General features: G+C 50.9%; 1 protein-coding gene across 1 annotated transcript; it reads right to left on the bottom strand.

Annotated features, from left to right (window-relative positions):
• Nucleotides 1-57: 57 nt before the first annotated feature.
• Capn1 (calpain 1) lies at nucleotides 58-26,163 on the bottom strand. The gene is made up of 22 exons (XM_059262509.1): nucleotides 25,994-26,163; nucleotides 25,078-25,345; nucleotides 24,866-24,935; nucleotides 24,473-24,591; nucleotides 22,296-22,429; nucleotides 22,030-22,198; nucleotides 20,567-20,650; nucleotides 20,149-20,234; nucleotides 19,493-19,567; nucleotides 19,247-19,407; nucleotides 8,935-9,110; nucleotides 8,001-8,012; nucleotides 5,953-6,161; nucleotides 5,823-5,862; nucleotides 5,231-5,296; nucleotides 5,082-5,139; nucleotides 3,599-3,663; nucleotides 3,129-3,197; nucleotides 2,787-2,865; nucleotides 1,747-1,863; nucleotides 1,399-1,457; nucleotides 58-777 (listed from the first exon to the last, which is right to left on the bottom strand). Exons 2-22 carry the CDS (start codon nucleotides 25,342-25,344, stop codon nucleotides 751-753), a joined length of 2,142 nt encoding a protein of 713 aa, XP_059118492.1. The 5' UTR covers nucleotide 25,345; nucleotides 25,994-26,163; the 3' UTR covers nucleotides 58-750.
• Between the last annotated feature and the right edge of the window lie 1,053 nt (nucleotides 26,164-27,216).

Genomic DNA, 27,216 nt, shown 5'->3' with positions numbered 1-27,216 from the left:
GAATAACACCCAGAGACAGAGTGCAGCTTTCTCTTTTATTTTTCCACTGCACTGAAACATGGGACCTCCCTACCCCACCCCAGTGTCTGGTCCTCCATAACCAGTGCACTAGTCCCTCAAGCATTCCCTTGAAAATTACCAATATAAAAAAAAGGGAGGAGGGGGAGGAAGGGAGGACCTGAGCACCCTCCAGGCCAGGAAGTTCCTGGTGGGCACACGGGGCAGGAGAGGAGTGGTTTGGTTTGCAGAGAGGACCTTGGCTGTCGCATAGGAAGGCACAGGTGATCCTGGCTGTGGGGCTCCGCTGTGGGGAGAGGCCTTCAGTACCCAGATGCAGACTGTGCGAGCTAGCTAGTGGTTATAAAGTCTGCAGGTCTAGGGACAGCAGGGGCTACAGCCTCTACAGGTTAGGGAAGACACACATCCGGACACTAGTAGAGGTGGGGGCAGGGGTGCCCGCTCCGGCCCCAGAGGAAGGGATAAGCAGGGAGCTGCCTTCCTGGTTTTAGCCATGAGCAGGGTCCAGGGTTGTCCATTCTGAGCCTTTGGCCACAGAAGGAGGGAGGGCCCCATGACTCTGCCCAGAGCAGGTGAGTAGAGGTAGTGGGGAAGAGAAAGGACAGGACAAGGGTGGCTTCCTGTTCCAAGGAAGGCACTTGCAGCTGATGTGCTCTGGTGTGGCATGGCAGGAAGGCGAGGCTTGGCACAGGAAGAAAGGAAGAGTCGGGCAGTGGGAGCTGAATCCCCACTTCAGGCAAACATAGTCAGCTGTAACCACTGCAGGGAGAGACGAACAGGTTATCGGGGCGGCAGATGGGCAGCAGATGAGCAGCAGATGGGCAGCATGGCGCCTCAGCCTCCTTCTTCACCCATCCCAAGGCACAGGCTCCAGGCCCAGGGCTCAGCCATCACCATCCACATCTCATCCCCTCTTTGGGGGACCCTCTGGTGATAGGGGTGCTTCCTTTTCTTCCTTCCTTTCTTCTTTCTTTCCTTCCTTCCTTCCCTCCTTTCTTTCTTTTCTTTTTCTTTTTTGTTGTTATTGTTGTTTTTTTAAGACAGGGTTTCTCTGTGTAGCCCTGGCTATCCTGGAATTTATTCTGTAAACCAGGCTGGCCTTGAACTCAGAGCTCTACCTGCCTCCGCCTCCCCGGTGCAGGGATTATAGGTGTGCACCCCATGCCCGGCAGGGAGTGCCTTCTTACTTCTCTGGTCCAGAAGACCAGACTGCTGATTCCCACAGCGTCTAGGGGCCTGGCCTCCCCCTGTTCATCCTTCCCCAGGCCCCAGAAGCCTCTGGCCAAAGCTTCCAGGACTAGGGTCCAGCTTTGAGGGCTGGTTCCAAGGCCATGGACTCCTGCCCTGGAAGGAACAGGGGAACATGGAGGGTCATCTCACCTTAAATAAATCAAAGGTCACAACACCATCCAGGTCTGTGTCCAGAACTTTGAAAAACCCTGTGTTCAAGAAAAGATGAGTTATGTCTGGGACACCAGCCAGTTAATATCCAGCAAGATTGTCTCTCACCCCCATGCACCCCGAGTCATTGTCCCTTAAAACCATGAAGCTTCCTGCCCTAAGAGGCCTCCTTAGACCCTCCTCTGCCCACACTTCATACACCAAGTACCTATGTGTAAGTCCTCTGTCCCCACCTCAACCTCACCCTATTCACCCTCTGTCTCTCCCACTGGCTCATAGGACACAGGATGGCACTGTGGGAAAGTAGTGTCAGTTAGGGACACTCACGGAACATTGTCTCTAGTCGCACGAGGCAACACACAAAGTTGTCGAAGTCCACGGCCAGGTCAGGCTCTGAGTAGCGGGTGATGATGAGTTCATGCAGCTTCTTGTTAAGCTTGAAGCCTGGGCAGAGGAAGAGCACGTGAGGGCCGGAGCAGGGGCAGCCAGATAGGGCGTGGAGGAGCTGGTCTAGGCAGGGTACTTAGGGTCATCCTCTTCTGAAAGAAGGTCTGAAAGATCTCTTATGTAGAGCTGAGAGGGGCTGGCAAAGTGAGGGACAGGCCCAAGGTGGGCATCACACCCAGATCCCCCCAGGGAATCAGGAGCTGGCTGCAGAGGACCTTGGCATCTGGTCACATTTGGGCAAAACACCCTGGCCTTATTTTCACACAGGCAAGTGTGGGAGAGTCCTGCACCTGTCTCACTCGAGCTTGGAGCTGGCACCTGCCCATCCTCTCTCTGCCTGCCCTGGTCATGTGTCCTGAACGCAGTCACACTCCCTCTGAGAATTACTTTCCTCTTCTTCACATCGAGGATAACCAAGAGCTCTATTCAATGGCTCCATGGATAAAACACTTGCCAAGAAGACTCCAGGTCCAGAGTTTGGATCCCAGAACCCATATAAAAACCGGGGGGTGTGGTAGTCTGCCAGTAATCCCAGCACTCACTTGGGAGGCAGATGGGATTCCCCAGGAAAGTTGGATAGCTAAACTAACTTAATCCGTGAGATCCAGGTTCAGTGAGAGACCTTGTCTCAGTAAGGGTAATGGAGGAAGCCAGATGATGTCAACCTCCAGCTTCTATGAATATCAACACACATATGAACATAAATACATACATGCATACCACACACACACATACACATGTACAAATTAATTAAAAGGTCCTTGTTCTTGGTAAGCTACAAGGAGAGGAAAGGGAGGAACAGATAGAGTACTTAGCTCAGTAACCACAGTCCCTATAGCATCACCACCAACATCCCCCAGGGACAAGGGCCAGCCAGGTGGGCCACTGTCCTGGGGAGCTGTTAGGGCCTTGGGCCTCACCTGCAGCCTCGATGGCCATCCTCATCTCGTAAGCGCTCATGCTGCCAGACTTGTCCAGGTCAAACTTCCGGAAAATGGTCTGGGTGGAGAAGAGAGGGTGAGGGACCGGGTGAGTCAGCAGGCTCTTCATGACTGCCGCCCGTCCCCGGGGGAGTGAAGGAACGGCCAGGAAGCGGGTCATTTGCTGAGACGTGTGGGCTTCAGTGGGAAAGGAGGTGCACACAGAAAGGACGTTCTGGAGGAAGGCCTGGCTGCACGGCTAGCCCGGCTCTGCCACCAGGCCTGGCCATGCCATGACTGAGGCCACGGAGGGACAGGAGAACCCAGCCAGGGACCACCTACAAGGTAATTTCGGATGCGGTTCCACAGGATGTTGAATTCCACCAGGCCCAGCTTCCCATTGCCATCACGCTTGACAGATGTTAAGAAGGAAACTGCACAGTTTAGAGCAGATGTGTAAGAGGGGGGCTGGGGAGAAGGGAGCCTGGCTGTGGAGGGGAGAGACAGAGCAGTCACCCACAGCCATGGCCAGAGTTCTGTGTTAGATACAGTGAAGTGGGGTGGGGAGAGGTGTAGAAACAGTACCAGCCTGGGCCAATTGGGGACCAAGGTCTTTCTCCGTTTTCCAGAAGACCCGTGCCTCAGTTTCCCTTCCTGGCCAACTGGAAGATATCCAGAAAGGTGTTTGAGCACGAGGCCACATGGCACCCACACCCTCCCAGCTCTGTCCAAGCTTCTCAGCTGCTCCTAGGACAGTTAGCCTCTTCCCCAACCTCAGACTCCACTAGCGACAAAAGCAGATGGAAGGATACGTCCATGAGGTTCACCATGCTGCGGCAGGACTCCAGGCTGAAGCCATCGGTCCGCAGGTCTTTGTCTGAAACAGACAGACAGTTCTAGGGTCTGAGAATGTCACTCAGTCGGTAGTGTGCTTGCCTGGCACACATGAAGCCCTGGGTTTGATCCCCATCACTGTATAAACCAAGCGTGGTGGTGCATGCCTGTAGCCATGGCAGTTGGAAGGAGGAGCAAGGAGGATCAGGAGTTTGAGGCCAGCCTCAGATATATAGACCCTGTCTAAAAAAAGAAACGAAGAGAAAAGAAGAAGATGGCGGGAAAGATGGCTCAGTAGTTAAGAGCATTGGCTGCTCTTGCAGAAGACCTGGGTTTGATTCCCAGCACCCACATGATGGCTCACCACCACTCATAACTCCAGACCAGGGCATGTGATTCATGCAATTCATGCATATGGTACATTTACATGTATTCAGGTAAAACATTTATACACATAAAATAAAAAATATAATAAAAAATTAAAAATCCACAGCCTCCATATAAAAAGGTATGAGTAGGTATCCCCCTGCCCCTGCACACACACAGTCTGTAAACCCAGAGCCGTTGGAGGACAGGGGGAGGAAGACTGCTGGAGCATGCTGACTGCCAGCCTGGTCCTAGGCTGTAAGAGATCCTGTCTCAGGGCAGATATGGAGAGGGATAGAGCAGGACACCTGATGTCCATATCTGCTGAGAAATGACAGAGATAGAGAAGGAACCAGTCCCAGGACTCAACTTAGAGGTCTTGCAGAACCAGCCATGCTGGGAGCCCTGAAGTGACCAGTGATAGGGAGGCTCCAGTCCTGGGTACCGAGCCCAGCAGAGCATGAGGTGGAACGCTGTTATCATGAGAAACAGCAGAGCATTTCCGAAGCCAGGTCCGAATCCAGCAGAAAGGAAGAAAGTACTGAACACAAGAAACTAGATAGAAGAGGAGCCCGCAAGTGTTGGCTGTGGGCTGGGGAGGGTAAACAAAGCTTTGCCAGCAGGGTAGGGCCAGGGAGATCTTGGGCAGAGGGGGATGAGTAAACAGAGGTCAGGCACAGCGAACCACAGACAACTAGAGCAGACTCATGCCCGCATGCGGCAGCGGAGGCCGGAAGGGAAGGGAAAGAGCTGCTCTTGTCCCCACACCTCAGGGCCTGGAATTCAGTCTTACTCTACTTTCCAAGACCTATGGGTGGCCTGGGGGTTGCAGCCTTGCCTTCATCGGCACTGAGCACCTGTGGCTGGCTCCGCTCTGGGCTCCCTAAGGTCACAGAGCTCCCGAGAGTGGAGGGGGTAGAGCAGGGCTAGTGAGGAGTCTGGGATAGGAACAGTGGTGAGCGAGGCCAGAGAATGGAGGGCTCGTCTGCTGCCTGGACCAAGGTGTGGGGTTCAGTTCCACAAAGAACAAGAACACGGCGATTGGAATGAGTTGGGAACAGGACGGGGTGGGGACAGCCATTCGGGGACCCTCACGTTTGCTAATGATCCTGTTCAGGATGGTCTGCAACTCCTTGACGCTGATCTCCATGTCCTAGGGGAAGAGGAAGTATGGCATCTACTGGGTTCCCCTACTTCACACAGGGCTTCCCCACCCCACCACCCGCTGCCGGGTCCTGGCATACCTCCCCTGCCAGCTTGCTGAACAAGGTTTTGAAGGTGTCATCGATCTCCTCTTCGGAGAGTACTTTCTGCACCCAGAATGGAGAGAATAGGTCAGGATGCTATGGCCTGGCCTTTGCCTGTAGGAACAGCCACTGGAGGTGGGGTGGGACACTCACATTTACAAGTCACTCCATCTCTCTGAGCCCCACTTTTCTAGCCTGTAAAATGGGATCTGCACTCTTGTAGCTTAAATGATGGACACAAGTCAGTTAGGTGTTGAAAAGTTTGGGTCAGGGTCCCTGCTGTGTGAACTTAGGCAAACTCATCAGCCTCTCTGAACTTGTGTTTCCCATTTAGAGGGTGATATCACGAAGGACCTAGGTGAAGTAGCTATGAGGAAGAAACAAGATACACAGACCTAGCATAGGAACTGCCTACCATCATTGCAGATCCTTCTCGAACTTTAAAGTGCTGGGCAACAGGGCACTAGAGTTGTTCTGAAGGGTTCCTATCAGGAGGGAGTCTGCCCTGCCAGCTGGAGCCCATATCCTATCACATACCTGGGGGACGTGAGGGGACCACATACCTCGGGGACGTGAGGGGACCACATACCTCATCAGGGAGGTTGGCCTGGATCTGGTCATCTAGCTCCCTGCAGAGAGGAAACCATCAGTCAGAGGGCCTGGGGAAGCCACAGTGGAGAGACAGGGTTGGTGGGAGGGCGCGGGAATCCACTACTCACTGGGTCCCAGCCTTCTTCTCTGAGAAGAAACGCAGGACAAAGTCGCCCTCCTTGTTGGGCTCGAAGGTGGAGGGCACTACCACGTACTCCCCTGGCGGCAGGCGGATGCGGTTGCTGACTTCTCGCAGGTTGATGAAGGTCTCCGAGCGTGCCCGAGAAGAGTTGGCCAGGAAGAAGTCACGCTTCAGGTGCACAGGCTGACCCACCATCTGGCAGGAGAGAGAAGCAAGCAGGGGGGCTGCAGAGCTCACTCAGTCTCCCCTCAGATACTCGTCCAGGCCCAGAGCCCAGACTGTGAGTCCTGGCTTACTAAGTCACAGTACACAGCCTGCGAGACCCCGATAAGTTACTTACCCTCTGTAAAACCTGAGTGCCTGGGCTGGACTGCGGCTCAGTGGTACAGGGCACATTACCTCCCCACCACCCTTACGTTTATTTATTGCAGCTGGGGAAGGGATGTCTGAATGCCAGCGTGTGAGTTTGCTCAGAGGAAAACTTGTGGGGGTCTGTCCTTTCCTCTCACCATGTGGATTCTGGGGATCAAGTTCAGCTCATCAGGATTGGGGACAAGTGCCTTTTACCTACTGAGACATTCCAGGCCCTGGTTTTGATCCCCAGGATTGCATTAAATCAGATATGTGCCTGCAATCCCAGCACTCAGGAAGTAGAGGCAAGAGGATCAGGAATTCAAGGTCACCCGCAGCTACACAGTGAGTTTAAGGCTGGCCTAGACTACATAAAAACCCTATCTCAAAAATAAACAAATAAGAAATTAAATGAGACAAAAGAAAATATGGGTGCCCAATCTGACTGCAGATAAGAGACTCTAAAACTATGACGCAGGGGTTGTCAAGACGGCACAACAGGTCAGCATACTTGCTGCACGAGCCTGGGGGCCTGAGTCCCATCTCCAGAAGCTAGGGAAAGGCGGAAAGAGAGAGCCAACTCCACAATGTGGTCCTCTTACCTCTACACTCATGATGTGGCACATGCACCTCTCTCTCTCTCTCTCTCTCTCTCTCTCTCTCTCTCATGCACACACAAATAATAAATAAAAATTTAAAAACTGTGATGCAGCTGGGGTGTGTAGCCCAGTGGTTCGGTGCTTCCCTAGCATGTATGAGGTCCTAGGATCAATATTCAGTACTGATAAATAAACCTATGAGACCATGTAAGTTTTGCCCCTATTATCAGTCATTAGCGCTTTCCCTGTGTTGTGCCTTGCATGAAACCTGACCAGTGGCACTTTTCTGACCATCTTAATGGCCCCAGAGGAAATGCTATCTACTTTTCCCCCACTAAAATAGGGCCTCATGTAGCCTAGGCTGGCCCTGACCTCTTTATCATCAAGGATGACCTTGAACTCTTTTTTTTTTTTTTTTTTTTTTGGTTTTTCGAGACAGGGTTTCTCTGTGTAGCTTTGCGCCTTTCCTGGAACTCACTTGGTAGCCCAGGCAGGCCTCGAACTCACAGAGATCCGTCTGCCTCTGCCTCCCAAGTGCTGGGATTAAAGGCGTGCACCACCACTGCCTGGCATGACCTTGAACTCTTGAACCTCCTGCCTTTACCTCCCAAGTGCTGGAATTACAGGCATGTGCCACCATGCACTGCTGGGAAGTGCCATGTCTCAATATGAACCCCAAGGCCCAGGACTTCAGCAACTGTTCAAGAATATAGACCGCTCAGCCCAGTGACACATGCTCCCAACCCCTCACCCCCAGGCCTGATTAGCACTTCCTCAGTGTGAACAGCAAGACACAGAGAACTTGGCCTGTGTGCATGCTGAGTGGGGAATGTGAGGATCAGGGTTCAAATCCAACCTTTGCTACCTGCTCTTGCCCTCAGGAGCTGTCCTACTTGAACAGGCACCAGAGGTGGGGAGCGTTTTGCACCGGGGGTGGGGAGCAGCATTTTGCAGGCCGTGACAAGGTGATATCTCCTGATGCCATATGTCAGGTAGGGCTGATTTCGGCCATGCTCCTCCTCTCCAGGCCCCATCAGGACAGTGAGTTCAGGGGCTGATGAACCAGAAAGAGAACCACACCTACCTCCCGTGGGACCTGCAAGAGAGACACAGAGAGAATAATGCACATTTGCCCAGGCAGCGAGGATAAACATACTGGGTAGAGGTCCTGGGTTCTTAGGGAGGGAGCTCAGGGGACAGGAAATGGGCCGGTGATGATCCAGACCTGTCCTCCCAGTGGAAGGACAGGGCGGAAGTCTGTTCCTTAAAACAGCTGCCAGGTGGCCAATCTCAGTGTGAGAAAGCCCAGGAACATCAAGACTTCATTTCATCTGCTGCCAGGAGTTCTGGGTGGAGGCTAAGGCTATGGCTGCCCTCTACCCTGGCAAGGGAGATCTGGAAATTTCCATCTCTATCTTGAGCTGCAGAATAAGAAGCAGGGGAAGGCTGGACGGTGGTTGTGTACATCTTTAATTCCAGCACTCGGGAGGCAGGGGCAGGCGGATCTCAGTGAGTTCAAGGCCAGCCTGGTCTACAAAGCCAGTTCCAAGACAGTCAGAGCTACACAGAAAAATCCTGCCCCCAAAGCAAAATTAAAACAATAACAACAAAAGGAAGCAGGGGAGGCACCAAGCAGGGCCTAGAACAGCCTCTGCCTGTGTAGCAGACCCTCCCCACCTGCTCCATAGGCCTCTGCTCACACCCTTGCTCCACAGAATGCCTCACTTCGTTCCAAAGCTGAGCCCACAGTCTGACCCCAGAAGCTGTGGCACACATAGCAATCAGCCCAGCTCCCTCTTCTCCAGAGCAGCATCCCACATTCTAGAAGGGTGAATTCCAGAGCCTTCCTTTCCTGGAACCAACCACCTCTTTTGCCCTCTCTGCAGCCTTGGGATTCAGCAGCTACATACAGGAGATCCTTCCAGCACCACAGCCTCTCAGGCCCTCAGGATGCACCAGGCATCCCCTAGTGGACGCTTGCTGCAGTGGGAGGAGGTGAGCCCACCCCTCGGGCTAACCTCATACACCGCGAAACCAATGGTCTCCATGTCCCGGCCAAAGCGACGCTCCCGGCGGCGGTTCTTCTGCATGAGGGCCAACAAGAAGCTGCAGCCCGACTCGCGACTCTCATAATCGTTTTCATCATCCGCCTCCTCCAACCGGATCTTGAACTGGGGGTTCACCCAGAAGGTAGCTGCAGGAGGAGAGGAGGATCAGAGGCAGGCGGGGCAGGTGGCTTCCCAAGCCTCTCCCCCACATCCCATGTCTGCTCATTCACAAACTCGTTCACTACTGCGGTTCCATATGCCCCGAGAGTCAGAAGACAAGAAAGCAGATGGGCAGGACAGTGTCTCTGTCTTTCAGGGCTTGTCTTCCAGAAGCTGAAGTGGGTGAGTTATAAGTATTAGTACAAAGAAAAGTAAGCTGGAGGAGCTGCAAGATTTATTCATTTTTTTTTTAATTTGTATTTATTTATTTTTCGGAGCTGAGGACCGAAACCAGGGCCTTGTGCTTGCTAGGCAAGCGCTCTACCACTGAGCTAAATCCCCAACCCCGCAAGATTTATTCTAACTCACTGAGCACAAGGCCCTAGGTGTTAAAAAGAGAAACAAGCTACCATCAGCCTGGGATAGTGATAGCAAGCTGAGCCGTAAAGGAGTAGACAGTGCCTGGTTTTCTCAGTGCCTTTGCAAGAAGCTTTGAGTCTGGTGCCTTAGACCAGTCAGCCATCCAGGCTGGGCATGGTGGTATACACACACACACACACACACACACACACACACACGCACGCACGCACGCAAATATGTATTTTGGTTGTTTTTAATTTTGTATGTATGTTTGTGTGGGTAGGTATGTTGTATGTATGTTTGTGCATGTGAGTGCAGTACCCACAGAGGGCAGAAGAGGGCATTAGATCCCCTGGAGTTGGAGGTACAGGCAGTTGTGAAGCACTGATGTAGATACTGGGAACTAAACTGGAATCTCCTGGAAGAGCAGTGTGCTTTCTTAACAAATGAGCCATCTCTGTAGCCCAACAACAACTCTTTAGAAAGACATTTTAAGTTGAGAATATGAGCTCAGATGACAGGTCTGAGAATGTGATAATCATCATTACAAATAATCCAAATTCATGTGATGATAACATTTAATTTACAGTAAGCAAAAACAATTTACATTTAAAGTAGCATCTCATAAGAAGAAGGGCAAGCCAAGGAAGATGCTCTAAAACTGCTGCATTGTTTAGAAGATCAACTAGCCACGGCATGCGTGGATTGGCCGGGGCTCAGTGGCAGAGCCCTTGTATCGCATATGTGAGGCCCTAGGATTGAGCCACAGCATTGTGAAAAACTAACAACTACAACAAATCAAAAAAGGAAAGCTAGGATTGGTGGCTTGTGCCTGTAATCCCAGTATTAGAGGTAGAGACTGGAAGATATGAAGTCCAAGGCCATCCTCAGCTACACAACCAGCTCAAGGTTGCCCTGGGTTACCGAGACCCTGTATCTTAATGAAACAAAACAAAATGCATTAAGCATGTTCTTCAGACATTCAAATCCACATCAGGAAAAACTTATAGACAGGGGGTCGCTGTGAATTTTGGGCTAACCTGGACTATACAGTAAGGCCCTGTCTAGCTAAGCAGTGGTGGCCCACACTTTTAATCCTAGCACTCAGGAGGCAGAGGCAGGCAGCTCTCTGTGAGTTCACAGCCAGCCTGGTCTACAGAGCTAGTTCTAGGACAGCCAGGGCTACACAAAGAAACCCTGTCTCAAAAACCAAAAACAAATGAAAAAAATAAATAAATAAAAAGAAAGGAGGGGAGAAAGAGAGAAAAGACAAAGTAAATGAACTGAAATACATATTACTATCTTAGGCTGGTGAGACAGGTCAGTGGTAAAGGTGGTTGCTGCCGAGCCTGATGGCCTGAGTGTGATCCCTAGGATTCACGTGGTGGAAGGAGAAAACTGACTCTCTCAAGGTTGTCCTCTGACCACGTGCTCACAGTGACACATCACTTCAAATAAAAATAAATACTTTTTTTTTTTTAAGAAAGAAAAAATTCGAGGGCTGGAGAGATGGCTCAACATTTAAGAGCACTCACTGCTCTTCCAAAGGACCTGGGTTCAATTCCCAGCACCCACATAGCAGTTCACGACTGTAACTCCAGTTCCAGGGGATCTGACACCCTCTTACGGACATACATACAGGCAAAACACCAATGTACATTAAATAAATAAATCTTTAAGAAAGAAAAAAATTGAAATTAGACTATTACAAAAATCACTGTAGGGCGGTGGTGGCACATGCCTTTAATCTCAGCACTGGGAGGCAGAGCCAGGCAGATCTTTGTGAGTTTGAGGCCAGCCTGGGCTACCAAGTGAGTTCCAGGAAAGGCGCAAAGCTACACAGAGAAACCCTGTCTCGAAAAAAAAAAAAAAATCACCTATGGGGCTGGAGAGATGGCTCATTGATTAAGAGCACTGACTGCTCTTCCAGAGGACCCAGGTTCATTTCCCAACATCCATATGAAATTCACAACTGTCTGTAACTCCAGTTCTAGGAGATCTGTTGCCTGATTCTGGCCTCCTGGGCACTAGGCATGCATGTGGTACACACAAATAAATGTAGGCAAAACACTCATACATATCAGATAGGTAGATAAATAGATAGACAGACAGACAGACAGACAGACAGACAGATAGATAGATAGATAGATAGATAGACAGATAGGTTGATTGATGGAAGAAGTGAAAATAAATACATAAACGAACGGGATGGGGACTGCTGGGGACATATCTCAGTGTAGAGCACTTCCTCTGTACCCATGAGGCCGAAGGTGCCATCCCTAGGACTGAAAACAAGAGAAGCTAATCTTCATCACAAGGAAAAAGCAGGTCAACAGCTGAACAAGCAAACCATCTCCCTTGTGCAAACTCTTCTGGAAAACACGAAGGAAGAGGATGTTCTAATAGAACAGTGCGAGCAGAGAACGAACAGGCAAAGCTCACTCACGAAAGTTCAAAGGGCAGGAGAGACGGCTCAGCAGCTAGGAGCACTGGCTGCTCTTCCAGACGACCTGGTTTGATTCTCAGCATCTACATGGTGGCTCACAACTGTCTGTAACTCAAGTTCCAGGGGATCTGTTGCCCAGTTTTGGCCTCTGTGGGCACCAGACATACACGTAGGACACAGATATATATGCAGGCAAAACACCCATGCACATACACATACAAAATATGAAACTAAAAACTTTTATCAGGGTGGGGATGTAGCTTAGCTGGTAGAGTGTTTGCCTCCTAGTAGACCCAGTCACAAAGCTCCGGGTCCCATCCCCAGTACCTTATAAACCATTCATGGCCGTGCACACCTATAATCTCAGCACTTGGGAGGCAGAGGTAGGACAACCATGAATTCCACACCACAGAAACCCTGTCTTTTTTTTTTTTAAAGGGGGGGGGGGAGGCAGGGATGTGGTTCTGTGACAGATCACTTGCTCAGCATGTGTAAGTCCCTGGATGCAGTCTCTAGGACCACAAAGCAACAACAGAACTTCACACAAGCCCTTCACCCCCCAACTCCCTCCCTCCCCAAAGTTTGCAATAATGAAACCAAAACAAATCTGTATTACTGGGGCTGGGGAGACACTCCACAGGTGCCCGCCACCAAGCATGACTATCTGAGTTCCACCCCAAGTCCCACAGGGTGGAAAGAGAACCAACTCCTCTAAGCTGTACTCTGACCTTGTGTGTGAACCCATCCCCGCCAAAGTAAATAAAATATTATGAAATTACAACAACCAAAGACAGGCTGAGTCAGGACCCCTTAGTGGGGCTCCTATTTGCTCTACTCTTCTAGACAGTGTAGTAGGCAAGAAAAAGTCACAAAAGTTGGAAGAATAGGACAAGACAAACCAAATGTGTTGTTATTTGTTGATTGCCAACTAGGAAGCTACAAAGAATCTAGCAAGGCTTGAGTCTGGATACAAAATACATTTAAAAGGGCAACTGTACATTATTGTATCCATAAGTATCATTTGAGAGGCAAGAATTGATTCAGGTATTTATTTTGGTTTTTTGAGACAGGGTTTCTCTTTGACCCTGGCTGTCCTGGAACTCAATCTGTAGACCAGCCTGGCCTCATACTCAGAGATCCACCTGCTTTTGCCTCCCTAGTGCTAGGATTAAAGGCATGTGCCACCATGCCCTGCTCAATAAATTATATATATATATATGTAGGTTTTTCTCAAGACAGGGTTTCTCTATGTAGTTTTGGTGCCTGTCCTGGATCTCAATCTGTAGACCAGGCTGGCCTCGAACTCAGAGATCTACCTGGCTTTGCCTCCCAAGTGCTGGGATTAAGGGAGTGTGCCACCACTGCCTGGCAATAAATGGTATTTTTTTTTCTATTGTCCATCTTCTTTATTCCTCTAGGATAAAATCTTATCTACACAGCTTCAGTTCTGTTCTCATGCCTAGCTCCTTTCTTGCCTGATTTCTCTCTACATTTATCTGCTGTCCCCTCTAAGTTCTACCTTAATTCTCTCATCTCAGTTCTGCCCCATCTTGGTCTTTCTTATCTCATTCGTCCCCATCTGGCTCTTCCTTATCTTCCATCTTATTCTCCTAGTTCTCCATCTAGTTCTCCAGTGGAAATCCTCTCTCAGTCTCTGAGGTTTACAGTTATATACCCATGCAATAGCCGTGTTCTAGCTAAAGCAAGGTCACCAGGCTTGAATTCTTACAGGGTCATAAAGGCAGATAAGAGTTTTCCTCAGGCAGTGACAGTCAGGCTTTCTTTTACAACCCAAAAGGGGAGTGGTTAAGGGAGGAGGTCAACTAAGAGCTAAAATCCATTAATATATCAGAAAAAGGGAATTTATGTGCTCAAACGACATTCCTAGAGGTGGTTAGGTAAATGTTAGGAGTCTATAATGTTAGTATAAATATGACTAAGGCTGTATAAGAAAGGAGGGTCCGAGCTTAATTTGCCTTAATTCAGGAGATTGTTTGGCCTTGGATGCTTGATGGGTATTTCGGATAAAATAGACTGTTAGGGGTTCTAGGAAGCATACATAGCATACAAGGAAATCATTGCAGGAATCAGCCAATATATATACAAAAGCTAAAATATCACCAAGACTTCTTAAGCTATGACTTGACCTTCAGAAAAGCTACCTTTCCAAGTAGTAGCTTTTGTGATAGTAGCTGAATTCCTTTACATTTTCCTGTGGCTTGCAGCAGAGACCCTATTTTTAAACAACATTGAAGGCAAAGACCAGCACCCAAGATTTTCCTCTGACCTCTACACACATGCTGTGGCATGTGTACACAAGTGTACACACAGAATAAGGCAAGAGTTAAAGTAGAAAGAGCATTACACTAGGTGACTGCTACAGCGGCCCACTTGAAAGCTGATGGCCAGGACCGGGCAATAGAAGTGGAGACAGAGAATTTGCAGGGAACCCCAGCAAGGGTGCTGCGGCACTGAGGGTGGAGAGTAAGAGAAAGGATGACTCAAAAGTGTGGAATATCATTTTAACTATGTAAAAATGTGTTACATTTGTTTATGCTGCAGAATATCACTTTAACTATGTAACGATGTATTACATTTGTTTAACAGTGTAAAGATGTGTGGTTTTGCCTGCCTAAGGCACCTGATTGGCAGAGGAGAGATTGGCGGGGCTGGCAGGCAGAGAGAATAAGTAGTAGGAGGAATCTAGGCTCCAGAGGGAGGAGAGGATGATGGAGAAAGAGAGGGAGACACCCAGGGCCAGCCAGCCAGGCAGCTGCCAGCCAGCCAAACACGGAGGAAGCAGAAAAATAGGACAAACAGAATGAAAGAAAAGTTTAAAAAAAAAAAAAAAAAAAGCCCTGAGGCAAAATGTAGATAAAGAGAAACAGGTTAAATTGAGTTACAAGAGTTAGTGGGACAAACATAAGATAAGGCTAAGTATTCATAATTAATAATAAGTTTCCATGTCATGATTTGGGGGCTGGTGGTCCAAGAAAGTCTGCTACACAAAAGTGTCCAATCTAAGAGAGCCATCTGTGAAAGGCCTGTGCGCGCGTGCACAAAAATGCTCCAGGAGCAGTTATACCATATCTTGGCTTTGGATTGCAAGAAATACTCCAAGTTCAAGTTGTCCAAGAGCCTCCTTATGTTTTAAATGGTATTTTTAAAAAAGACTTATTTATTTTATGAATATGAGTGCTCTATCTGCATGTACAACTTTATGCCAGAAGATGGCATCAGATTCCACTACAGATGATTGTGAGCCACCATGTGGTTGCTGGGAATTGAACTTAGAACCTTTGGACACGCGGCCAGTGCTCTTAACCACTGAGCCATCTCTCCAGCTCCCAATAAATGGTATTTTTAAAAGCTATTTTGGGGCTGGAGAACTGGTTCAGTGGTTAAAAATGATGGTTGTTCCTTCAGAAGATCTGGGTTCAATTCCCAGCACCCACATAGCGGCTCACAATTGTCAGTAACTCCAATCCCAGGGGAGCCAATGTCCTCTTCTGGTCTCCACAGACACCAGGCATGCATGTGGTACACAGACATGGATATAGGCAAAACACCCATATGCATAATATAAAAATAAAAACCCTACTATATACATATATGAATATGCTTTGGGATGTCTTTCTGTATGCTGTGAACATGTGTTGCTCCCATTGGCTAATAGATAAAGCTGTTTTGACCTATGGCAAGGCAGCTTAAAGGCAGGCGGAAAATCCAAGCAGAGATAGAGAGAGAAGGGAGGAGTGAGGGAGATTCCTAGGCACTGCCCAAGGAGCAGAAGGTGCCAGCAGACCAATAACACATGGCCACGTGGCAAAACATAGATGAATAGAAATGGGTTAATTTAAGATGAAAGAGCTAGCTAGCAAGAAGCCTGCCACAGGTCATACAGTTTGTAAATAATGTTAAGCCTCTGAGTGATTGTTTTATAAGTGACTGCAGGACCTCAGGACTGGGCGGGACCAGAGAAACATACCATTACACAAATATGTCAAAGTCCAATAATATATAAACTCTGAACCACTTCTGGGACACGTATTTTGGATAAGGCATACACAGTCCATTTGCGCTTATCGGAGGATGGTATACCAAGCACCAAATCTCAAAAGGTGTACAAACCCTCTAAAATATTATATTCTCCTATAAAAAGGCATTAAAGGCCAGAATAAAGGGCTGGAAGGACAGTCCAGTCTGAAACGTTCTTGCCCTGCAAGCACAGAACCTGAGTTCGATTCCCAGAACCCACGTTAAAAAACCCCAGGTGGCTAGGTGGTGATGGCAGCTGTGGTGGTGGCTGTAGCAGTGGCAGCGCACAACTTTAATCCCAGCACTCGAGAGGCAGAGGCAGGTGGATCTCTGAGTTCGAGGCCAGCCTGATCTACAGAGTGAGTTCCAGGACAGCCAGGGCTACACAGAAAAACTTTGTCTTAAAAAACAATAAACAACAACAAAAAAAAAAAATTAAAGAAGCCAAGAGAAGGTGGAGGCAGGAGAGTCAGAAGTTCAATATCATCCTTGGTTGCAAATTGAGTTCTAGTTGACCTTGAGTTCCAGGAGAACTTGGTCTATAGGACTCGGTCTCCCCTGGGGATGGAGGGCCTACGAGGGGCTAAGGAGATGCTTGGCAGTTGAGAGTGCATACTACTCTTGCAGAGGACTGGTGGTAGATTCCCAGCACCCACATGGCAGCTCACCAACTTCTGTAAGTCTAATTCTAGGCCTCTGATGCCCTCTTCTGACTCTTCTGCACATGGGCACCGGACATGCACATGGTGCACAGACATATGTGCGGGCAAAATACTCATAGACATAAAATAAAGCAAATACATCTAAAAGTAAACCTTCAAAGAAATTAGCAAAGAGACTCCTGAAGAAGGAATCCCATCTTGCCTAATAGCAGGACGTCTGATTAATCCATAACAATTACATCAATGAGCAATTGACAGAAGCTTGGAGCAGGACTAGGGCCAGAAATACCCACAAAACACCGGAACTGCACGGTGGTGATAGGGAGGCTGGCCGAGGGAAGCACAGGCCACTCAGCTGTGGCACAGGAAACCAGTGCTTAAAGGTTTGGAGAGAAATGAAGTGGGAGAAGAACGCTTCCAAACAGCACGGGTAACTTCTCGAGGTGACAGCCAGAGGATGCAGGGAGGAGCCCCCACAGGATGAATCTGGCCAAGTCTACAGGCCAGGGAGGAAATGGCAGCGTGGCAACCGGAGCAGAAGCGGGAGGAGGCGGGGGTTGGGAGGCCGGAGGTCAAGAGAGGGCAGCATGCTCTAAGGTGGGGTTTTTCCACAAGGACACAGGGATGAGAGGAGGATGAAGGAGCTTTTGACAGAGAGGGAGAATAGGATCTGGGAAACAGCAGGGTTCCCAGGAGCAGGGACACTCCAAGTGAACCAGCATGGACAAACAGGTGCACACAGGCGCATGGAAGGTAAAGAGGGGAGGCGGAGTGGGACCTGAGGTGACCTGTGTAATGAGGTCTCTTTCTCCTTTCCTCTCCCTCCCTTCACTCCTCTCTCTTTTCTTCTTCCTCTTTTTTTTTTAAAATTCTTTATTGCTTGTATTTTTCAAGACAGGGTTTCTCTTGTTAGCTGTCATGGAACTAGCTCTGTAGACAAGGCTAGCCTCTAACTCACAGAGATCCCCCTGCCTCTGCTTCCTGAGTCGAGCACCAGGATTAAAGGGCTGCACAACTGCCCAGTGCTCTCTTCCTCTCTTTTCTGACTGGGCCTCATGCAGCTCAGGCTGGCCTCAGCCTTGCTCTACAGCCAAAGCTGGTTTTGAACTCCTGATCCTCCTGCCTCTACCTCCCAAGCACTGGAATGGCAAGCATGAGTGGCCACAGGGGACCCAGTCCCTGAAATTCAAGGTCTCTAGAGACAGTAAAAGAGGAAGGAGGTGGAGGAGAAAGTTCCCAGTGAGCTGGTGGGGACCACACGAACGTGCTTATTAGAGGTTTGTGGCTGTAAATTTACAAGGAAAACAGCCTCCCTTGTGTTTTCTTCTCCAGCCACATCCAGTGGTTCTGAGTCAGGAGAAAGCTTGGTTCAGCTGGTTAGGATTGTGGTTATGCTGGTGACAGGAGCAGAGGGCAGGCCAGGCTGGGGACTAGATGTTTGCAAGGTCAAAATGAAAACAAGGGCTGGCAGGATGGCTCAGTGGGTAAATGCAGTTACCACCACGTCTGCCCACCTGACCAGATCTCGGGGACCCCGGTGACAGGAGGTGAGAACCAGCCCTGGAAACTGACCTCCATATGCACACACATCCTCCTTAAATTAAATAAATGTAATATTTTTAAATACATTAAAATGAGCTCCTTAAATTAAATAAATGTAATATTTTTAAATACATTAAAATAATGTATTTTTAAATACATTAAAAATTAAATACATTAAAATGGTTCTTTAGTCCCAGCACTCAGGAGGCAGAGACAAGTGAATCTCTGAATTCAAGGCCAGCCTGGTCTACAGAATTAGTTCCAGGACAGCCAGGGCCACACAGGGAAACCCTGTCTCAGAAAACAAACAAACAAACAAATAAACAAGCAAAACAAAGGGGACTGGACTGTATCTTAATTGGTAGAGGGCTTGTCTAGCATTCACAAAGCCCTGGGTTCCAGCCCTAGTACCACATAAGCCAGGTGGGCACCTATGGAAGCAGAAGGATCAGAAGTTCAAGGTCATCCTTGGCTACATAGCAAGGTCAAGGGTAGCTTGGGTTATATGAAATCCTGACTCAAAAAAATCTAAACAAACCAAAAATGAGAACAAGAAAGAGACAGACAGACCGTGTGTGCAAAATTAGAGATAGAGTAATTCAAATGGGAGTCAGTAACATCAGTCAAATCCAAGAGACTGAGGTCTGGGCACAGGCAGATGTGTTCCCAGATCGAGGTGGGTAGTGAATGGCAAGGCCCAGAATGCTCTGTGGTGGGGCAGGGTGGAACTAGTATAGAAGAAAAGGCTGATGTGGGAGTGGGGGTGGGGGAACAGGACAATGCTACAATAGTTATGACCGTCACTTTTATAAGAGGGAAGGGTTCTGAGAAGGAGGAGGAGAGACCAGCAGATGTTTGGATGACAACAAGGTTTTCTTACCCAGGCCCCAGGCAAGGTCCAACGTGGCCCTTTAGCACCTTAAGGACATTTAAGGATGGACTCCTCAAAGCTAATCGGAGGAACACCCGAACATGACTGTCTGTCTCCCAAGAGACAGAACAGGCTCAGCCAGAGGGCCCTGCCCACTCCTGCCCACCCCTGCCCGGCTCCCACTGGCCTCCAGACTCGGGTCACCTGGGTAGTTCCGGCAGCCTCCAGCCGTGCTCCCCCGGCGCCAGCTGCCCTCATAGAGCGTGGTATTCCAGTTCCGGAGGGTCCTGCTCTTCAGGGCATCAGGCGTGAGGTTGCAGATCTCCAGTCTGTCGAACTCATGTAAGAAGTCTCGGAATGACATCCTGAGGGTCCAAGGGCAGAGGTGAACCACAGTTCCCCATCATGAACTGGGCTTTAGGGGAGCAAGTAGAGAAAAAGTTTGCTTACCAGAACTCCCCATCCTCCATCTTGATCCTCAGCTGCTCTCGGTCATAGGGGTCCACTCTGTTCCACTCTGAGGAGCTGTGGGAGGCAGGCATGGCCAGGGCTGGACACCACTGATACATCTAACTTCTGCCCCTGGCTCCTGTTCAACCTGGCATGTTTTCCAGAGCCCAGATCAGGGGGCTTTCTCTGGGACCAGCCTTCTTGAGGTTCTTATAGGTCCCTCCTCAAGGGTCCCTCTTCTTTCTGAGGCAGGGTCTCACTACGTAACCACCATACTCCTCCCCCGTTAAAGACCATGTAGCCTAGGTTGAGCTGGAACTAACTCACTGTGCAGCCCAGGTTGGTCTCAAATTTGTAGTGATCTTCCTGCCTCAGCTTCCTGAACACTAGAAGTACAAGCATAAACCACCACATCCAGCCAGGGGGGTGCCTTATCAAGGTCAAACAGATACCCTGGGTGTATCCACAGGCTGCCCCAGTTCCCACAACCCGGGTAGGCTCTGCCAGAGCAATATCCTAAAGGAGTACACAAGATGGGATCCCTCTACTCAACCCTGAATCCGCCTCCAGCCAGCCGGGGTCCAGGCAGAAATGTCAGGGATTTCTCCAGACTTCCCCAAACCTCCCCAACCAGTGCCCACTGTCCTGCCCCTTACCTATCACTCCAGGGTCCTTTCCATTCCACTTCGCCCCAGGGGTTCCGCATTCGGATTAGGCTCACCTGCTGGCCCTGGTAATTCACCTGTTCCCCAGAGTGCACATCAGTGCTATGCCATTTGATACCCCTTCCTGGCCCACCTTCTTTACCACCTCACCCTGCTTAGTACCCAGCAGCAGCACACCAGAGCCACATAGTCAATATACCCTAAAGTCAGACCTCTAGGGATTTACAGCCCAGAGAGGCGGCCTTACACACGAACTAGAATCATCTGGGATAAACATCAATGCAAACCACAGGATGGTAATCCCAGGAGGCCAAGAAAGAAGAAATTGCCTCCCACAACCCAGGTCATATGCAGGGGAAGGCATGGGGGCGGGAACCACCCTGCAGGACAGGCCCCGCCCAGGAAATACCTGCTTGGCATCTGTCACAGAGTATGCGTGGCCCCTCACCAGGTTCTTAAAGGTAATAGCTTCCAAATCCCGGATATCGGTTATCTACAGAAGGAAACTGTGGTCAGAAGATGAGGACCCCTGCTAGGGGCATTCACGGGGCTCCTAAGTCCTCCACACACACACAGTCCACACAAAAGCTGCTGGGCACGACTGTCAGGCTCCTATCCCATCCATTCCATTGTTGCACACAAATGCTGTTCCTCCTGGGGAACAGGGCCAATCCCAGACACCTCACTAATGCTGTCACTATGCTGTCACTATGCTGTCACTGGCTAGGGCTGGCAAGATTGTAGATGTGCATATGCACACACTTATAATCAAGCACACCCCCAAGAAGGACTCAGTGCAGGGACAAGCAAGGGGGGAAGAAAAGGACAGATCCAAATGTGGCTAAACTTGCAAAGTCATAATAGCCCTTTAAAAAAGTTTATTTTATAATTAAATAAGTCTCGTGTGTGTGTCTATGGAATGGTATGTCATGTAAGTGAAGACACCCTCAGCAGCCTGAGGCATCGGAGCCCCTGGGATGACAAGGGAGTTGTGAGTTATCTGATGTGGGTACTGGGAACCGAACTTGGGTCTTCTCCAAGAGCAGTCCATTCTGTTAACCACGAAGCTATCTCTCCAGCTCCATACCCAACCTTTTTGACCTTGTAGCGTGGCTTTGTCGTTCACAAAGTTCACACTTGGCAATAGCTCGGTCAAGTCACAGATGTTCAAATCTCAATGTTTTCAGTAAGTTTCCGAGATTTTGTGTTGGGCCACAGAGCAGCATTTGGCCAAGTGTAGCCTGGAAGACTGCCTGATGCTAATGTAGAGTCATCAGTCAGGACTAGGGAGGTCTGGAAATGGCTGTGGGAAAGTGGGGCAGACAAGGGTAGGCAAGGAGAAGGGAGAAGGAGGAGCTAGGGGTGGGTGGAGTCTGGGAGTAGGAAAGAGAAAGCCGAGGCACTGGACTGAGATGGGCTCTGAACATGGGAAGGTGTGAGAATGAGAAAGGGGCCTTGCTAATCTCTGTATTGTTCCAGTGTGCTGCCTGGAGGGATGGCTCAAGGGTTCAGAGCATTGGCTGCTCTTCCAGAGGCCCCGGGTTTAATTCCTAGCAACCACCAGGAGGCTCACACCTGTCTGCAACTCTAATTCCAAGGAATCTAACTCCTCACACAGACACACATACAGGCAAAACACCAATGCAAATAAAATGCAAATAAACAATTCATAAAAAACCCGAGAGGGGAAGGGAGCAGGAGGAAGCAGGGAAGTAAGTCTGGGGCACAGCTGAGGCCAGGAAGATAGGAAGATGATGGGTAGGGTGGGTTTTGCATCTACATCCTACAAAGAGGTGAGGGGGATGTGTCTCAGGCTGAGCCTGGGCTGAGGATGAGGTTAGGGTTGGGCAGAGGAGCTTGCACATCACTCACATTAATGGAGCAGCCCAGCAAGGAGCCTCGCTCCAGGGCCTTCTGAATGATCTGGTAGAGGTCTCTGGGTGCCTTGGGCAGATCGAACCACTCGGTGACCCCACCAGTAAAGTCCTCAAAGGCCTCTGAGGTGCAGCCTCCTGAAAGGGCCTCGTAGCTGCCGTTCACCCTGTGAGCAGTTCCAGGTCAGCGCAGTAGGACCAGGAGAGAGGGCCAGCCCTCCCCCACCCTCACCACTGAAGATGCACCCTGGGGTTCCTACTCACTTGGCATAGGCCTTCTCAAGCAGGGCACTCCAGAATTCGTTGCACTGGGCAGAGTGCACGAACACCAACTTCCCGTCCTTGGTGGGCAGCAAGTCATCCACGACCACGTCTATCCACTCCCCAAACTGCCACAGCTGTGGGGGAGGGGCAAAGTGAGCACCTGCTCTGGGGTCCCCCAGGCCTCAGCTCCAGCTTCAGACCCATATGCCTGGTACATGTGCGACACACCCACATTTACAGAAGCATGCCTTTTGTCTACTAGAATATACAGTCAGCCAGCCCTCCTCAGCCCCAGGTACCGCAACTAGAGACACCTTTAATCTCAGCACTCAGGAGGTGAGCTCTGTGAGTTCAAGGATAACCTGATCTACACAGTAAGTTCCAGGACAGCCAGGGCTACATAGTAAGACTGTATATCTCAAAAACAAAACAACAAGTTCACAAAACCACATTTGGACCATGGAGATAGTTCTGGAAATAAAGGTACTTGCTACTAAGCCTGCGAATTTGAGTTCAATTCCAGGATTCACATGGTGGAATGAGAGAACTGACTTCTGCACATCCAACCTTTACACACCAGACACACACCCACACTGTTAATCCTCATCAACACACACACACAGCCACACGCACATGTGCATGCACACACACAGACACATGCAAATATAATAAATAAATGTAGTTAAAATTTTAAATGGCCGGGTGGTGGGGTGCATGCCTTTATTCCCAGCACTCGGAAGGCAGAGCCAACAGATCTCTGTGAGTTCGAGGCCAGCCTGGTCTAGAGAGTGAGATTCAGGACAGGCTCCAAAGCTACACAGAGAAACCCTGTCCCAAACCCCCTCCCCCTCAAAAAATTTAAATGAACAAGTACAGACTTGTTCCTTGATATTATTCCCTAGAAAAATAGTCTAACTATTGATGGGATGTTTACATCGCCTCGAGTCTGAGCCTCAGTTTTCCTACCCAGGAAGAGGAACAACAACCTCAGTTTCCCAACAGGAAACTAAGACAATGCGGGTGACACCTATAACTCAAGACTAAAGTGGAACAAGGCTCACCTTCAGATATGAGAGCGCGAGGGAAAGAAGGCCTCCAGTCCGCGCGTTCTTCCTCAAGGCAAGCCCTAGGTCCTGCCCCCTCCTACTTCCCTCCCTATTCTAAGCCTGAGTATGGGCATGAGAGAGGTATGGACTGAAAATGTTGTGCCCAGACCTTCCACCGCAAATGCGTGGGGCTGGTTCCCCAAATCACTGGATTTGCACAGGAGATGACAAAGGACCGGCTACCCGGGTAGAAGGGGTGAGGTGCAGGCCCAGGCTGCCTAGGACAGAAGCTTCCAAGAGTGCCAATAACTGTCACAGGGAGAAGCCCACTATAGTGAAGTAAGAAGCAGCCCCTTGAAGGATTTGGGACGTGTACTGAGTGGGCCAATCAGAAGCTGGAAAGGAGTCGATTGGAGAATTGAGGGAAGGAGGCGGGGAAAAGGATGGCGAAGCCCTGCAGATTGAGCCGGGTAGGTGTGGGGATCTGAGCATAGAGTATTACCGCCATTTCTTCGTGGCCAGGGCAGAGGGAGGTAGGGGCTCTGACTAAGCAGAAGGAAGGAACACAGAGACTCCAGGCATGGCAGGAGTCATGGCCGGAAGGCCTCAAGGAAGACTTTTGGGGTATGCCTCTCTCAACACCAGCTCCTGGAGAATTCGTTAATGTAACTTGAAAAGTGGATCATGTTGGAAACATCAGGAGAAGGTGGTTTAAATCCTGAGTCTGTCTTTTCTCCTAGACTCTGTCAGAGCTTGCCAAAGCCAAGAAGTTGGGAAAGGGAGTACTGACGCATGACTTTTCCCCAGCAGAATACTCCATCTTCAGCTGGGGAAACTGAGGCTTGGGTGAAGAAAGATTGCCTTGTGAGGCAAAGCACAGTCTTTCTCCTTCCACACACTTTCTCCTTACCTAGGAGAACTGCCAGCTGAAATACCTGCCCGACCGTTCACACATGACCGCCCAGAGATGGCACTGAGAGGTCAAATACCTTCCAGAGCAGGGGGGGGGGGGGAGCTGCCCCCACAGGGTGTGGCCCTGGCCACCCCAACTTCACAGTGCTGTGGGCCGTCCTTCCAGATCTCCCTAATGCCAGCTATGCCTCCACCCCAGGGGGGTGCAGGGCCCTTCACCTGGAAATGGAAGATGCCAGCATATCCATCCTGGAAGCTCTGGCCATAGGGAACCACTCGGTGCAGAATGGTCTCGTTGAGGGTGAGGGAGGCAATGGCAGCCAGGAGCCAGCAGTCCCCTGGGATAAGAAAGACCCTGATTAGGCTTGCCCTGTGGATCTGCTCAAGGGAGGGAGGTGCTGTGTGCGTGGGGTGCTGGGGACAACCTGGGATTCCCTGGGTGAGGTACCCTTCGTTTCCCTCCGCTTACAGAAAAGACCCAGGAATCTGGGCAAACCAGCCCCTGTGCTGATAGCCAAAGCCTGTCTGGGCCTGCAGGAGGGAGGAGCCGGGGCAGTGCCCAGTGGAACGGGAATGGGGAAAACACCCAGAACCCCACCTCTGGGGGCCTACCCAGTGCTCCCTGGCAGATATCCGTTCGGGTGGCTCCATCCACGATGAATTGGGGGTTTGACAGCAGCTCCTACAAGATCCACAATGCTGTTGCTGGGCCAGTCCCTTCTAGAAACTGGCACCCAGCCACCCCGCCACCACTAATAACGGGGCCCGGATCCCACTCCTCACCCATCATCACAGCCAAGTTCCACCCAGCGTGGCCTTCTTACCGTAGGACGCTTCCATTTGATGCCATAGGTTTTAGAGGAATTGGGACCGAGTTCTTTGAAGCCCAGGCTGTGAGCCACCGGAGGAAAGGCCTCATCTTGGAAGAGGACCCCACTCTGCAGGCATCTTGCCCGCAGCTTTTCATAATCCTGGCCCAGGTACTTGATGGCGTTTTCATGGCGGCCCAGGCCCAGGTCCTTGGCCCGTTGCTTTTGCACTTGGGCGGATACCCCGGTGCAGTACACAGGTGTGATGAATTCCTCTGCCATCCTGGGGGACACACGGGCCTGCTAGAACCCAGGCCTTCCCAGGAACAGAACACAACTCCTGCCTGACAGCGCTTTCCTGGACCTGTCCATTCCTCCCCAAACATGGTTCCTCTGCTTCACTGCCCCCTTTACAGAGCCTGGGACTCTCAGCCACCTTGTTAGGCTCCCTAAATCCAGAAAAGGGTGCCCAGTTTCTAGACACACTGGCCACCACCTCTCCCTTTCTCTATTCCCATTATCCAGGGTTGACAGTTCTGTGTCAGCCATCCAGGCAGGTGGTGTAGGGCAAAGGCCAGCCCACAGCAGTACTTCCAGGTAAGATCTCAGACCCTGTTTGCCTGCCTGTAAGCCCCCTCCACACAGTCGCCAAGCATCTAGCTCACTTGCCCCTTTCCGCGGTTTAGGGACTGAAAACTCCAGGCACGGACGCCCCTCCACAGGCTCCTGAGACAGGCTGAACATCAGAGCACTGGACACTGGCCCAGCTCCTGGCGACAGGGTGAGCGCCTGCGCTGAGCTGCTTCCTGACCCCTATCCCTCACACAGGCACGGAGAGGACCTAGAACAGGGGCCGATCAGCGACAGCACCCTAGTCTCAGAAGCAGTGGCCTGGGCCAGACAATCGCAGTCTGGGCACCCAACTCCTTACCTGGGGGAGGGGAGTTTGGGAGATGGCTGCGGTCCCTGCTGCTGGCTTCCTTGGTGGCAGCTCAGGGCAGGGCCCAACCAGGAAGAGCGCTCCTCCCCGCCCTCCTCCACCGCCCCTCGGCCCTGGTTCCTCCCTCTTTGGTCCTCCACCTACTCCTGGGGCTTTTACCCCGCTCCCTCTAGGCTCTCTCTTATCTCTCCCGCAACGTTTTTTACTATCTCTTACTCAGGGTGTCTCCCGGTCCCTCCCTTCCTCCGAAGGCTCTGAGCCAACTCTGCGAGAGGACAAATTGGTAAAAGGCAGAGTTGTCCCCCGGGAGGAGCCGGGCGCCTGTCCGGGTGAGGAGGGTTGGGTTGGGACAGAAGGGCACAGCAAGCCAGAGAGAGGGCAGGGCAAGGGGTATTTTTAAACTAGGGCCGCAGCTCGAGTTGCAGCGCTACCGGCCCCACCCCACGTCGCCCTCCGGGAAGGTACTGGGGACGATCCGGGCTGTGGCACAGTCCCCGCAGCCCCGATCTGCCTCCTGCGCCCCCGCGCGCCTCTTGGGTCGCAGCTGTCTGTCCTCAGCCCAGCCGGCGCTCCGCGCGAGGCAGAGATTACCTCCGGGCGCCGCAGCTGTTCTCTGGAGCCGCCCGCGCTGGGTGCGAGCGGACCTCTACAGGACGCAAGGCAAGCGGCAGCCCCACCCCAGGCCTGTCCCTAGGCCAGCTCCCCACCCCCGCACCTTAAGACGCAGGCCTGCAGAGCTAACACTCCGCCCTAGCGGTCTTTGCGCATTCCCTGCATGGCCTTAGGTAAATCCGTGCCTTGATTTCCCCAGCCGTGCAGCGGAAAAAGAGGGACAATGGCCGCAGCCAGTCTTTGTGTAGCGTTCTGAGGTTTCTTGAATCCAGAAGCTGCGAGACGTGGGCACTCTGTCCTCTCCCAAGCTCTTGATCTACCCACCTGGGAGCATGGCCTTTGTGTGAGTCGCCTGACCCGGGAGGGGACAGCACAGGCCCCGAGCACCAAGGCAGGCCCACCTGGTACCTGCAGATTCCACCTGGCACCATGCAAGAGGTTGGAGAGCCAAGGACGTGGAGGGACAGGGGCGGTCCCCAGGCTCAGGGCTCTTCCTAGGTATGGAGGTCACAGCATGGCCGGATGCAGGCTACATAAGATGAAAGGACAACCAGGCGGCATGACACTCCAAAAGTTAAGAGCTAACTCATCTGTCTTTCCCT

The sequence above is a fragment of the Peromyscus eremicus genome, chromosome 1 (genome assembly GCF_949786415.1).
Source record: "Peromyscus eremicus chromosome 1, PerEre_H2_v1, whole genome shotgun sequence".
Taxonomy (NCBI): domain Eukaryota; kingdom Metazoa; phylum Chordata; class Mammalia; order Rodentia; family Cricetidae; genus Peromyscus; species Peromyscus eremicus.
The sequence above is the reverse complement of the archived record's forward strand: the minus strand, read 5'-3'. Positions and strand labels throughout refer to the sequence as shown.